The sequence below is a fragment of the Anopheles nili genome, chromosome 2 (genome assembly GCF_943737925.1).
Source record: "Anopheles nili chromosome 2, idAnoNiliSN_F5_01, whole genome shotgun sequence".
NCBI classification, from domain to species: Eukaryota; Metazoa; Arthropoda; class Insecta; order Diptera; family Culicidae; genus Anopheles; species Anopheles nili.
This window is the reverse complement of record NC_071291.1, coordinates 51,855,790-51,869,464: the sequence shown is the minus strand read 5'-3', so window position 1 is coordinate 51,869,464 and position 13,675 is coordinate 51,855,790. Positions and strand designations below refer to the sequence as shown.

The window sequence follows — 13,675 nt, the reverse complement described above, 5'->3', positions numbered from 1 at the left end:
TCATCAGTTGGATTCATCGAGGGGGGTTGTTTTTGGAGCATACATTCAACGTTGTTCGGTTTGCGGGAGCACTTAATTTCGCTGCTGTAATGTCTGATAAGTGCTTATCTTCATCCTTTTGATTCCGAAAGCTTGCGGTATCAATAGATACGCTCCGACAGGATTCGTGATAATCGTCGGTTGTAATCGTGGCACCCCCTAGGTGGCAGTTAAAAATATTCATTCGTACCAAACTTCCACAAGTTGAAATCGCAGCGCAATCGAAGCCCGCTGGTTGCTGGGACCATAATTACAACGCTCCAAAGGTCGTTTAATGATTCGCTCGTAAGACTACCAGCAAGCTTCGCTATCTCATTGTTGCGTACGTGCTAGCCCTAATCATCGGAAGGCGCGTCAAGACCCTGCTAACGAGACGAAACAGTTCATCCATAGCATCCACCAGAATCGGTCAACCGCCTTAATTTAAACGGCTTCAAAGGCGCTATAACAGTGAATGCACCAACAAATAATCAATTGAAAGGGAAAGCACGTGAATTTTGTCCACAGCTACACGAGTACGATCAAAAATGCCTTCGAACAGTGGAACCGTTAACAAAGACTTGCAGGCGGAGCGCGACAAGTGCACGTTTAACAATGAGGAGTTCACCCTCTGGTGGGTTGGTGGGGAGACGAAGCTGAAGGAAAAGCGATTCCGAGGTAAGTATACACGGGAGCATAAAGTAACAACATGAGGTGTAATGTTGCAGTCGGGCCGGAGAGGGGGCACTTTTGGTTTCATTTGCGAAGGCCATCAGAAAGTGGAACGTGATGCGGATTTACGGAGTTACCAGACGGCGTTGAAAAGTATATTGTGTTGTCATCTCGTAATTAGGAACCGGTCCTGTGTGATGCAAGATAATTGCAATTTACAGACAGTGTGTGTGTGTTTCACTGCATATGATGAGTTTAAATTCAATTCAATATATCTTGCCCAGCAACCTTTAAATTCTATTACCAAACCATGGTGAAGGCTTGAGTTCAAATTTCACTTAATCTGTTATCGTTGAATCTAAATCTTCTAGATACCAATAATTGCGCTAATCGCAAGTCGCTCACATTGTACGTTGCAAGTCATCGTTATTTTGCACTATGAACGTGGTCTGGTCTATGATTGTTGCTCAGAACATTATCGCTAAAGTGGTTCGAAAAAAAACCGTCACAATTGACGCCACACAACTGACGCGCAATCTTTACTTGCGCTTATCTAGGCAATAGTTTATAATTTCGGTCAAGGGGATTGTTACAGTAAAACTAGCAGTTACGCTATGTTATGCAAAGACGATGTAGTTTTTTATGCTTTTTATGACTGTTAATGCATATATTTTTTGTCATCTGCACAGAGGACTTCTTCCTAAATGATCCGGAGTTGCAAGAGAAAGTGCCTCTGCACTTCCTTTCTCACAAGGAATTGTACGAAGAATCGGTGCGTAAGGCGACTGTCGCATTCCGAAAGGTTCGCAAGCTACAGGAAATGGGACAGGACGGTGTGGACAACTACTCGTAAGTGTTTCTCGTTGGGATCCTTACTTTGTTACAATTCAATATCGATTTGAAAAATATCTTCTTCACAGCGCTCTTCTCGGAGGACTACTTGGCACCGGCATCCTGAAGCAGGGCAACCCGTTGACCGTCCACTATGTGATGTTCCTACCGGCCATTCTTGGCCATGGTACGCCGGAACAGCAAGCCGAGTGGTTCGGAAGGGCATGGAATTGTGAGGTAATCGGCACGTACGCACAGACCGAGCTTGGCCATGGCACGTTTTTGCGTGGATTGGAAACGACATCTACATACGACGAGCAGACGAAAGAGTTTGTCCTCCACAGTCCGACACTAACGGCGTATAAATGGTGGCCAGGAGGATGTACGTAGTGTGCGCATATCGTTTTATTTCACCGTTTTCTTAACCTATTTTTCACTTTGTTTTTAGTGGCACACACGGCCAACTATTGTGTGGTGATGGCCCAGCTGTTTTCGAAAGGAAAATGCCACGGTATTCAACCGTTTATTGTTCAGTTGCGTGACGAGGAAACACATATGCCACTGAAAGGCATCACGATCGGAGAGATCGGTAACAAGCTCGGAATGAACGGAGTCAATAATGGATTCTTGGGCTTCGATCACGTGCGTATTCCACGTAAGAACATGTTGATGAAGAACGCGAAGCTTCTGGAGGATGGAACGTTTGTGAAACCACCTTCTCAAGCTCTCACGTACGGCACGATGATGTTCGTACGAGTGGTGATTTGCCGTGATATGGCTGCGTACCTGTCCAAGGCGGTCACGATTGCTGTCCGCTACTCGGCTGTGCGTCGGCAAAGCCACATCAATCCGGAGTACGTATGTTCGCGTACTATGACCTTTACGTTTACCGCTTACCATCTACTTTGACTAAATCCTTGCTAGGCAACCGGAAGTGCAAGTAATCGACCATTTGACGCAACAGTACAAACTCTTCCCGGCCATCGCGAAAAGCATTATCTTCAAGCTGGCATCGGACAACCTGTGGGAGATGTACAACCAGGTGACGTCTGAGCTGGATAAAGGCGATCTGGAGCGACTTCCGGAACTCCACGCCATCGCTTGCTGCCTGAAGGCGATCACCACCGCGGATGCAGCTGCTGGTGTTGAAATTTGTCGGCTAGCTTGTGGCGGTCATGGCTATATGACGTGCTCAAACTTCTATGGTACCTACGGCATGGTTACGGCCGCCTGCACGTACGAGGGCGAGAACACGGTACTGCTATTGCAAACAGCTAGGTAAGCACCATGCGCCTGCTCGTTTGAAAAAAAAAACTCCAGAACGGTTTGGTTTCGTTATCGTAGATACTTGATGAAAGCCTGGCAACAAGCACTCCGAGGACAGGAACTTGTGCCGACCGTTCAATACCTAGCTCGTTTCCTGAGCAGTAAGAGCCGTCGCATGGAATGGGACGATTCGATTGGGGGAATTATTCGTGCGTTGGAAACTGTAGCTGCGGGGTAAGTTGGTGATCAATCTAATTTCTTTCTTTTTTGTTCTGTGAGTTGTGTTAATGTTTATTGTTTTTTGTTCAAGTGTAAGCTAACTTCTAGGGTTAACATTACTAAAGTAAAAAATCTAGCATATGCCTTATTAATGACTTACACTAATTCTTTCTACAGTAAACTTCGCCTGGCGGCGGAACACATTGAGCAACGACAAAAGGGTGGTGCCACTTTGGAAGAAGCCACCAATCAGACCTCGATCGAGCTCTCACGCACAGCGGATGCGCATTGTCGGGCTTTCCTTGTACAGTCCGGCTATGAGATGATTGAGAAGAACTGCGAAACGGTGTCGTCGGAAGTGGCCCGTGTTCTGCGCGCAATCTACCATCTGTATGCCTATGACGAAGCGTTGAAAGCACTTGGCGACCTGCTGCGGGTGAGTCTAACTGTTGCTTATGAATCAAGTTGCCATGTACTAGCAAACCGAATCTTTGTTATCTAGTTCACGACCATTTCCGAGAGCGATATCCATCGACTGCAGGCAAAACTAGAAGCGACGCTGGCCGAGCTTCGTCCGAACGCTGTGGGAATAGTAGACTCTTTTGACATTCCGGACGATGTCCTGGGATCGCCACTTGGTGCATATGACGGCAACGTGTACGAGCGTTTGTACGAGGAGGCCAAAAAGAGCCCGCTTAATCAGGTAGGTTAACAAACATCTAATGGAAGGATAATTTACGCGTCAATAGCGAAAATGGCTGAACATTATCGCGTTCTGCTTTTAGGAACCTGTCAATCAATCATTCCACATGTATTTGAAACCGTTCATGAAGGCCAGTCTCTAAAAGCCCCAGAAGAACTGCAAACACACACGCATTGTGCCTATGTTGCTGGTGATAGTTAATTGTTTTTTATTGTATTAAACTTTATATAATTACAGGAAAAATGTTAATTTTATAAGCATATTTTACCACACAACTAGAAGATATTCAGCATGCATTTTTTGCATGCAGGTGTTTTGTAAATAAATCATAAAACCAAACAAATTTGGTACGGGTGAAACAAGACTAAAACTTTCCTTTTAACGGTGAAAAATTTTACCATCTGTGTGCATGGTACAATAAGGTATGGTTTATTAGTCGAATAAATTTTACAGTTATGTGATTTAACATGCAGCAAGCTTGAGAATATAACAAAGACAATCTCAGACGGTGATCCTTGGTGCCGTTTACCCTATAAAGAATACTGGCCCTCTACGAGCACAGGAAAGAAGCTCGACACATTGCGGATTCTTAACATTGATTGGCGGAGCAAGAATTAACGGCGATAAATTCCAAAACATATAAAAACAAGTTATACAGTTATTATTCTCCATCCGTTACGGGGTTTATGTGTGCTTGGATACAAACGGGGAGAACAACGGAATATGCAACAATTTATGTGTTTACTGCCATTACTGCTCCTTCTTGTTAAGCGAGCTGTAGCTTGGTGGCGGTTCCTAAAACAAGCAACCATTATCTTCATTATTTATCGACGCAAGTATGGATTACACGCGATAGAGAAACTCACGTAGTATGCCGGTGGCGGAACGTATGCGGTTTGTGGTCTGTTTGGATCGTAATATGCACTCTGAGCCGCCTCTGCTTCCTTCGAATCTGAGAAAGTTGATAGTTTGTATCATTTGTTGTCCGATACGCGATGGTGCTTGGTATGTTTTTTGTCCCAAGTATACCAATACTTACTCGCTGGCGGCTGAGGGGGAGCCGTAAATCCCATCGCTCCACTGGATGGTCCAGGTTGCGGATAGCCACCTTGCGCAATGTTTCCATTCGGATAGCCCGCACCGGGTCCAGCAGCAAATCCAGCTTGTACCGGATAGCCTCCTGGCGTCGGCTGAGGATAACCACCGGCAAACTGTTGCTGTTGCGGCGGGTATGAGTAACCAGCCGGGACTGTCGGTGACACGATGCCCGGGTACGGTGGCGGGCTGTCGTGCATATAGACCGTGTTTGGTTGCGGATGTTCGGGAAAAATGGTTGCTCCAGGCACCCAGCCGTAACCGTTAGGATTCGGAGTATACGCAGGCGGCGGAGCCGCATACCAGTCACCACCGGGAGGTGTGTACGGTGGTGGCGGAGCACTGCCGGCGTTCCGCTGGGCAATTGAGGCAGCCCTCATCATCGCCTGTCCAAAATCAATGGCTCCGCCGTGCTTGAAAACGATCTTAAATTTCGCCTCACCTATCCAATTGCCGTTTTGTTGCGCATTAATCTTTCCCTTGATGTAGTTGGCTCCGAAAACGGGTTGTTCTACCTCGACTTCACGCATCGAAACAAAAGGCATACTGAAGGAGCGAAGTGCATCACTTTCGCTCTTGCTATTGTAGATGACTCGGTGCGTGGTTAGGTAGACACGTCCTTGCTTAGTACCCTTCATGGCCGTATTGCTGTGGCCGGAGAACTCGATCGTCACATGATCACTGAAAATTAGTATTCTGAAATAGAAAATGATAAGATGTAAACATTCAGTACGTATTTCGAGTAGTCATCATCAAACAATTCGTAGAGGCAATCTATTTCATAAGTTCGTGTGTTGTGTTTACTCTTGGGGGATATCAATAAAAAATAGAAACACGTCATGACCAACCAACTTACCCTTCGCCAGCGTGTATCAGAACGCCGTTGTTGGCGTGTGCCGTGTTGAGCGACATCCTTTTCTACAAGTTTACCGCTCCGTGGAAATGAACCCAATTTCCTAACGTTGCACGCTTGCTAATTCTCGAGCTACTGCGTCGTCAGCTGCTGTTTTCCACCCTTATCGCCGACGATGATGAAGTTTAACTGTTGATGAGTCACCTGTCGTAATTTGCGAGGTTTCTATTCTTCGATTATTGTGTTTGTTTGTATTCTCTCTCACTCGATCTCACTGGCACTTGTTCACTGTTTTCTAGAGTGAAAAACTTTTTTTTTCGTATGCTTTACTTATTGAAAGTGTGCGAAACACAGTATTTTGCATGAAATTCACCTAAACTCTGCTATATTAATGTTACTTTATAACAAAAACAACCCAATGCACATTGATCGGAGGAATTTTGTGAGACGAATACACAAAAATAACGACATAAACACGTCAGTGAGATTGTGAACTGTCAACGAAGGCGGCAATATATGGTATTTCACGGCGGCTATATAAGGCATCATTTGGCGGCATAAGAGAATTTTGCTAATAATTACGAATTTAATACTTTTCAAATTTTATTAATTTAATTTGTTATTTATTAATAAAATTATTAATATTATCACAATATAGAAATAAAAAAATCAATCGAAATAATCGTGGGAATATTTTTTAGTTTTTTCTTCTTGAAATGAAACCTTTGAAATAATTTTAGCTTATAATAAATGCTAAAGCTTCTATTTTTCGTACCACGATTTCGTAATTTAGTAACCCTATTCTATTCCATAATGTTCTCATATTTCAGAATCAATATTTTTGAACGGAAATGGAGAAGCCTGGTCGTTCACCGTGTGCAACTCGCACGGGCGAGAAAAACAATCCGTTCCTGAAGGACGGCTGACTGTGGTGTCCATGCGCAGGACGCGTTTTGCTAGCTGCGTGTGCAGAGAAAAACAGAAACATAAATATATCTTGTCATAGGTGATTTTTCCCGTGCGTCCCGTCGGTTTCGGCTGCTCGGGCTCCGACAGGGAAAAAGGGACCCGTGCCGCGAAGCATCCCTCCCGAGACGGTTCATCTCGCGCGCTACAGTTCTCGATGGTGTTGGAAACCCCGTAGTGGATACATTCAGGCCAGCTAGCCTGGACGATTTTTTCCCAGGGATTTAAAACAGTGAGTTGTGCGCGGGCTCCTGTTGGTTCCCCAAAAATGTCCTACGAAAAACGCTCGTTTCACACTGAACACGGATGGTGGCATATCATCTGTGGCGTTCCGCATCTGCAGCCACGGGGGATGCACGACATCCGATCGAACTGTATCGATCCGCGTGCCATACAGTGATTGATAAAACAAGCCGACCTCGTGGGGGAAGGAGAAAAAATGCTATCGATTTCGAGTGACCTTTCCGGCGGCGAAGTGCGTACGGGCTAAACATTTTCAACTCTCTCGTGCTGGGACTCGCAGCAGGCGACGGATTTCGATGACGATAACGGCGAACGGAGGGGGGGAATAGATTGTTCGTCTTGTGAAAGGGAAGCATGAAAGTGGAAAATCGAACCAAGTTTCGCTTGGTGTGTAGTGCGGTAAATACTCAAAGCTTGCGGGTTCGGGGTAGGAAGGGCCAGTACTAGCGACGGAACGGGAGCAATTTAAATCGATCCTTCTTTGCGGAGAGAGCAGAAAAAAACTCGTTACTCGTGGGAGGGCACGCCAATCGCAGGCCAAGTTGCGTTGGACGTAGGGAAAAGGTCACGCGGGCCCACAGCTGAACCATGATGGAAGCCTCCGAGCATGGAAGCATCACGGGCGGTACCGGTGATGGTGGAGGTGGCAGTAATGGGAGTGGACACACATCGTCCTACGAGCCGCTCGAGGGACGTCGTACCTTCGACACCTCCGACAGCCCCGAGCTGGATGGCGGAGGTCCTCCTAAGGACCGCAGGCGGTTAGTGTTCTTCGCTCTCATGACCGCCGGTGTCGGATTTGTGCTTCCTTATAACAGGTACGTGTGTGTGTACGACGTGTGTATGTGCGCAACGAAGGATAAATTCGTGGGGATGCACGCGCATGTGTTCAATCAATGGAATCCTCGGTACACAAGCACTCGCTGCGTTTACGGCATTCGCCTGCGTACAGGTGCAGCTGTACCGGCGCATCCCTATTTATCCTCCTGGGTTACATGATTCACCCCCGATTCAGCGTGTGGCATGGCAGGAGAAGCGTAAATCCTTCGTCCAGCTGGCACACTTCTTACGAACGTTCTCTCCTTCTTTCTCTCTCTCTCTCTCTCTCTCTCTCTCTCTCTCTCTTCTACCAGCTTTATAATCGCCGCCGACTACTGGCAGTCGCGGTTTCCCGGCCAATCCGTTGCGTTAGACATGTCGATGACTTACATCATCGTCGCACTAGCGACAGTTCTGCTGAATAACGTGTTCCTCACGCTAGCGCCCTTCCGGATCCGGGTAGCGTTCGGTGAGTAAACTCCACCAAACAGTAGGGAAACTCGATATCCTGATGACGCACGTCGTTTGTTACGCGCGCTTCCTTTCGCTTTCAACAGGCTACGCCGTGTCCTTCACGACGCTCGTGTTCGTGGCACTGTGCGAGGTGGCGTGGCACATGTTCACCGCCAAAACGGCCTACTCCGTGAATTTGGCCGCCGTCTCACTTGTTGCCATGGGCTGCACGATCCAGCAGTCGAGCTTTTACGGGTTTGCGAGCATGCTCCCAAAGCAGTACACCCAAGCCGTGATGGCCGGCGAAAGTAGGTGAAAAGAGGCCTTCCAATGATGGTCTACTCTCTCGTGATAATGGCCACTGCTGATCGTCCTTTTTAAATCCTCAGGTTTGGCTGGATTCCTGGTTTCTTCCAACCGGGTCGTCACGAAGCTGTTGATTAAGAGTGACCGCGCCTCGACGGCCATCTTCTTTCTAACCTCGACCGTGTACATTGCGTTCAGCTACGTGCTGCACTCGATCACGACACACTCACCGTTCGTGCGGTACTACATGAAGGCCTGTGCCAAAATCGTCCTGCGCCCGGACGACGATCACACTCTGGTAAGCTTGTAAATGCTTTCCTCTGACAGGATACAGACATTTTTTCAAGGGCCCACGTGCATTTTTTTGCCTTCACAGAGCGAAACCTTGGATGGTGACATATCGAGCACTCGGTATGGGGTGTTAACACTCGATTCCAGCCCACCAGTTCACATGCCACCGGGTTCAACGGCTCTAAGCTTTAGGTAGGTGTTTTGCTGAATTTTATTTCAATGAGCTTCCTTTTGTTTATGGTCTTTATCGCCTTTTTGCAGCAATCCGGTGTATGATTTATCAAACCCAACGGCTACTGAAACGGTTCTGGAAACGAACATGACGAATCTAACGTCGACTACAGGTGCGACGACGCGAACTCTAACAGCAACGACCGCACCTAGCTCAGACGTCCCAAACGTCGCGTTCAAGGTAGAACACGTGATGACACCAGACATCTGCAGTTCCGGCCGATTCGGCAGCTTTCGTAGTGGACTAGAATCGCGCTGGAAAGTCGCCCACGCCATCTACCCATACATGGCGTGCATCGCTATGGCGTACTGCGTGACACTCTCGCTCTACCCTGGCATCGAGTCAGAGATCATCTCATGTAACCTCGGCACCTGGATGCCGGTACTGCTGATGTTCACATTCAACGCATCCGACGTAGCCGGCAAGTTGTTGGCAGCTGTCCCGTACAGTTGGTCCCGTCGCCAGCTCATCCTGATGTCTGGGTTGCGCGCGTTGTTGGTACCGCTGATTCTACTCTGCTGCTCACCTCGGGAACAGCCGGTTATCGCAGGTGAAACGGCCGCATTCATCTTCACAGCCGCGCTTGGTATCACGAACGGACTAGCCGGTAGCCTTCCGATGATGCTCGCCCCGGATAAGGTGTCCGCGACTCTGCGTGAAGTCACCGGCAATATGATGACGCTGTCATACAACATCGGCCTGACGGCAGGCTCTCTGGTTGGGTACGTGTTCGACGCCATGCTTGGAGCACAGCTAGAAAATCCCTGCCCTCAGTACCCGTACGTACCGCCAAAGCCCAACCAACCTCCGACAGGGATGGGCATTAATGGGACGCACCCGCTGGTCGGTAGTGGAGGTACCAGTAGCAGCAGTACCAGCACAACTGTGGCCACGCTGCTCACAACACTAACGGTGGCTGTTCTGCGCAGTACAACCGGTGCACCGGTGGAAACGAGCAACATATCACCTGTTTCGTCGACCGGTTCGACTCCAGTCACCGGTTTGAGTACACTTCGGAGTGGACTGGACATGGTTAGCTCAACTATAGGCTCACCTACGATGACACCCGCGTACCACGCGATCGATGGTGCCCAACTCGTGACGGCGGCAACAACTCTGCTTTATAACGCCACCAGCGCTCTTGTGGATCCTAGCGCCGGTCTTGATTAGACCACCAAGGGGATGTGGAACCAGTTATCAGCAGCTATCACATCGCTTCGTTTAGAAATGCCCACAACCATGCCGTTATATAGCAGGACTCTTGTGCGCATTGTGATGCCGGTAGTCCCTTTATTGTGAACTTTCTCATTTCCCCAGATCTCAGTAGGCACACAGGCTAACGTACGGAACGGTGGGGGGGTATTGTATTTGGCAATGGAACTTCCAGTCCGGTGTATCCTTTAGCGTTCCGTCCCGTTGACGTTGTGGTGGCGCTAAAACGCACCCTGGAAGCCATGAAAGATCGCATGCACGTTGGTTCAGTTTCTGAGACGATCGCGCAGGTGCTTGTTTCCGGTGTACTCAGAAAGCAAAATTGTTGTAAGAGGACTCTTGCAAGCAGTGTTTCTAATTTCTGCATCGCACGCGACGCCGTTGGGAAGCGAATGAATATGTACAGGCGATAGGGCAACATCCAGCACCCAGTGGACGTCCGCGGTCAGATACCAAAGATATTACAAATGTTTACCGGTCGCATCGCGGCCAAAACCGAACGGCAAAGCAAACGCAACCGAAGCTGAGCTCATATAAAACACACTCACACGCATTCAATAACAAACTTGTGACAGAATAAAAACGGTGTATAATAAATGATAATAATTAATGTACTAGAGCAGCGGTGCAGGCTTGTGGAGTGGCGTTCTTTTTTTTCTTGACCGGCAAAACGGAAAGCAGGATTGTACGCTAGCAGAACGAGTCGTCGTGGCGCCGGATGCAGAACAAGCTGACCAGCTTCTGTTTGCGTGATTTGCGTTTCTTCTTCCGACGGCAGCAGTCACGACACCTGGGGCTGGTCGCAATGGCAGGCGCTTGGCCTGTCTCGGATCCTTTGGGAGCTGGTGATTGCTCGGTAGTTGTACAACGCCCGTTCTGGCATTTGGGCTCGAATGCGTCAGAAGGTTCACCATCACGGCTCACCACCGGAAGCAACTGTTCGTAGTCCGGCGAGAATTCCCCTATCGCCGTGTCGAGTTCCACGGTGGAGGACGCCTGGAGGGCCATGAGCGGGCGTGATCCGGTTGTGATAGCTGGCGGACTAGCAGCAAACAGCAGCTCGAAGGATGGCTCGTCCGTACCCGATTGCGGGCTCGTTTGGGTCGCTGTCGTGCAGTTGATGATCGCCTTGTGAAGGGATGACTGGCTACCGTAACACGAACCGCCCGGATGCTGCTCGGGATGGCGCAAAAGCTGCCGACGTTGTTCACGCACCCGCTCCTGCTCGAGCAGGAAGTCGTTCTCGATGCGAAGCGCGCTGTTCTTGCACTTGAGCGCCGCAAGCTCGTTGAACGCGTTCGTATTGTGGAGATCTTGCAGGTTGAGCTGCTGCTCGAGGATACCCACGTGCAGTTTCATCTCACGCACCATCGCACGTAGAGCGTCCATGTCAGTTTCCTGCTCGAGCGTGTCGTCATGCTGAAATCGAAAACAAAGCTCGATTAATGCTGCTATAAGAGGCGGTTGTTTGATCGCACGATCGTCGGAGTCTGTCTCACCTCGTGCCGTGGATCGATATCGAACGAGGTTTCAGGCATCGATTTATGCCGCACGAGAGTCATTCGATCGCGTCTAGCCGTCGGTTTCATTTCGTCTATCAGCTGTTTGACCTTGCTCTGCACGTGCCCATATTTGGCACGATGTCGTTGGTACAGCTGATGCTGTTGGTTGGGTGGGCCGTTGCTGAGAACGCTCACGTTACCCGTGCAATCGCCGTCCACGGATTCATCTGTTCTGAGCCCAGCTCGCTTTCGTGGAGGCAATGATTTCTTGAAGTGGCCACTGTGCCCTTGCTGCTGTAGCAGACTTTCCATCGAACGTGGTGGCCGAAATTTTCGTGTCTTCAGCGACGGCTGTTCCATACGCGTACCGTCCAGATCAACGTCCTTGAGCTGGCGTTTGCTCAGATCCCGGCTTAGGTCGCGATCGCTCGAAGCACTTCGGTTTTCTCCCTCGGTTGAGAGCGACGAATGACCGCTGGAAGTGTTCGATGAACCCGAGATCACAGTACGGGAACCATTACGATCGTCCGCTGTAATTGAGGTGCCATTTAAGACACGAACCGTTCTTATCATAACACACGTAAAATTGCGTGCCACCGCCATCGCTTACCAGTGGCCTTATCGGCCATAGCTCCTGCCCTAACGGTCAGCGTTGAATGATGCCGCCCGAAGCCGTCCGGTTGGTGGCGTTTCGGAAGTTCCGGACTGATGGGAATCTCGTCGTCCAGCTCGTCGAATTCGATCAACAGGCTGCCGGGGAATGTTTCGTCGCACAAATTTCGGCTCATGGTGGCAGTTGTTTTTACGATGGTAGGCGCACACGCGAATTTTATGTCATACTGGGAAAGAAAATACCAAACCACTCGTTGATGCTGGCAAATCACGCCTGATGCCCTGGTAAACCATCCAGGTACGACAGCCACTGCGAAAAAACTGTCACTGACCTGCTGCTGGGGGACACGCATACACGCATAGAAAGATACTAAACAACTGCTTATAAATGGCGGTTGTATTATTCCGTCCACTAGGCGCACTCGAAGCATGTAAGATCGCGCTGTGTATATTTTTGCTTTATACACCAAAATAGTGAAGTGAAGTAAGAGATGCTTAAGAAACAAAATATCAATGATGTTTTTTTTTGTTTTTAAATAAAAATTTTGCATGTAAATAAAAATTTAGTATTACATTAGTACTCATAGTAATCGTTAATAAAAAAAAACATATTTTGACAGCTACTAATGGCAATAATAGCTCAAGGTAAGAATCGTGCGGCTGCTAATAGAACACACATGGCAAGATTATTGTATCATAAGGCACCGTAGCCATAACAAATCTACGCATTCGATGTGATTTCTCCGACGGATTCGATGCGAATATTCCTCGGCGAGAAGTGAGTGATGCCGTGAAAAGCATATTTTCTTATTATTGTTCTTAAGCTTGTACACTGAGTAATTCCGATAAGAGCAAGCGATTGAGCGCAGTCAGTCAGTTATATACAAATCGCACAAGCTGACAGTGTTGCATGAGCTTAAGTAGGCACTAATTATAATTATTAGCTTACTGGCGATTCGTCTCGTCTGGAACCGTCATCTTCACAGCAGTGTTTTTGTTTTTGTGAACAAACGTTTCATTTCCACTATGTCACGAAGTCATTGGCTAGTGTTGATCCTGTGCGTTGTTTTTGGGCTATGCGAGGAAGACGAGGTTACTGTAGTAAACAATGAATATTGTGATTGTTTAGTTTTGCTATTATATATATGTTCATTCATATTCGCTTGATTATATGATTATATGCTTGAATGATATGATTATATCTTTTTTGTCTTATGTTTCTTAAACAGGACCAGAATAAAAAGGTGAAATGTGAAAGGATATATCTTTGCTCTAGCAGCCAGTTTCCTTCTTGGCTGGACGTCGGCTCTGATTCAAGCAATGAATGTGAAGACTATATGATCAAATGCTGCCCCAAACCAGACTCTGACGAGGACGACAGC

The 13,675-nt window shown here is 48.0% G+C and overlaps 4 protein-coding genes across 4 annotated transcripts; 2 read left to right on the top strand and 2 right to left on the bottom strand.

Moving 5' to 3' along the window:
• Window positions 1–560: 560 nt before the first annotated feature.
• On the top strand, window positions 561–3,920 carry LOC128720795 (probable peroxisomal acyl-coenzyme A oxidase 1). The gene is made up of 9 exons (XM_053814490.1): window positions 561–696; window positions 1,380–1,539; window positions 1,611–1,903; window positions 1,970–2,375; window positions 2,446–2,799; window positions 2,866–3,021; window positions 3,184–3,442; window positions 3,509–3,709; window positions 3,792–3,920. Exons 1-9 carry the CDS (start codon window positions 567–569, stop codon window positions 3,849–3,851), a joined length of 2,019 nt encoding a protein of 672 aa, XP_053670465.1. The 5' UTR covers window positions 561–566; the 3' UTR covers window positions 3,852–3,920.
• A 206-nt stretch (window positions 3,921–4,126) lies between these two features.
• Window positions 4,127–5,831, bottom strand: LOC128720796 (WW domain-binding protein 2). The gene is made up of 4 exons (XM_053814491.1): window positions 5,661–5,831; window positions 4,749–5,500; window positions 4,576–4,661; window positions 4,127–4,504 (listed from the first exon to the last, which is right to left on the bottom strand). The coding sequence occupies exons 1-4, from the start codon at window positions 5,714–5,716 to the stop codon at window positions 4,460–4,462; spliced, it is 939 nt and encodes a 312-aa protein (XP_053670466.1). The 5' UTR covers window positions 5,717–5,831; the 3' UTR covers window positions 4,127–4,459.
• Window positions 5,832–7,454: 1,623 nt separating this feature from the next.
• LOC128730587 (equilibrative nucleoside transporter 4) lies at window positions 7,455–10,793 on the top strand. The gene is made up of 6 exons (XM_053823661.1): window positions 7,455–7,684; window positions 8,000–8,154; window positions 8,243–8,446; window positions 8,528–8,742; window positions 8,821–8,927; window positions 8,997–10,793. The coding sequence occupies exons 1-6, from the start codon at window positions 7,455–7,457 to the stop codon at window positions 10,135–10,137; spliced, it is 2,052 nt and encodes a 683-aa protein (XP_053679636.1). The 3' UTR covers window positions 10,138–10,793.
• A 76-nt stretch (window positions 10,794–10,869) lies between these two features.
• On the bottom strand, window positions 10,870–12,469 carry LOC128725705 (uncharacterized). The gene is made up of 3 exons (XM_053819473.1): window positions 12,292–12,469; window positions 11,679–12,211; window positions 10,870–11,598 (listed from the first exon to the last, which is right to left on the bottom strand). The coding sequence occupies exons 1-3, from the start codon at window positions 12,467–12,469 to the stop codon at window positions 10,870–10,872; spliced, it is 1,440 nt and encodes a 479-aa protein (XP_053675448.1).
• Window positions 12,470–13,675: the final 1,206 nt, after the last annotated feature.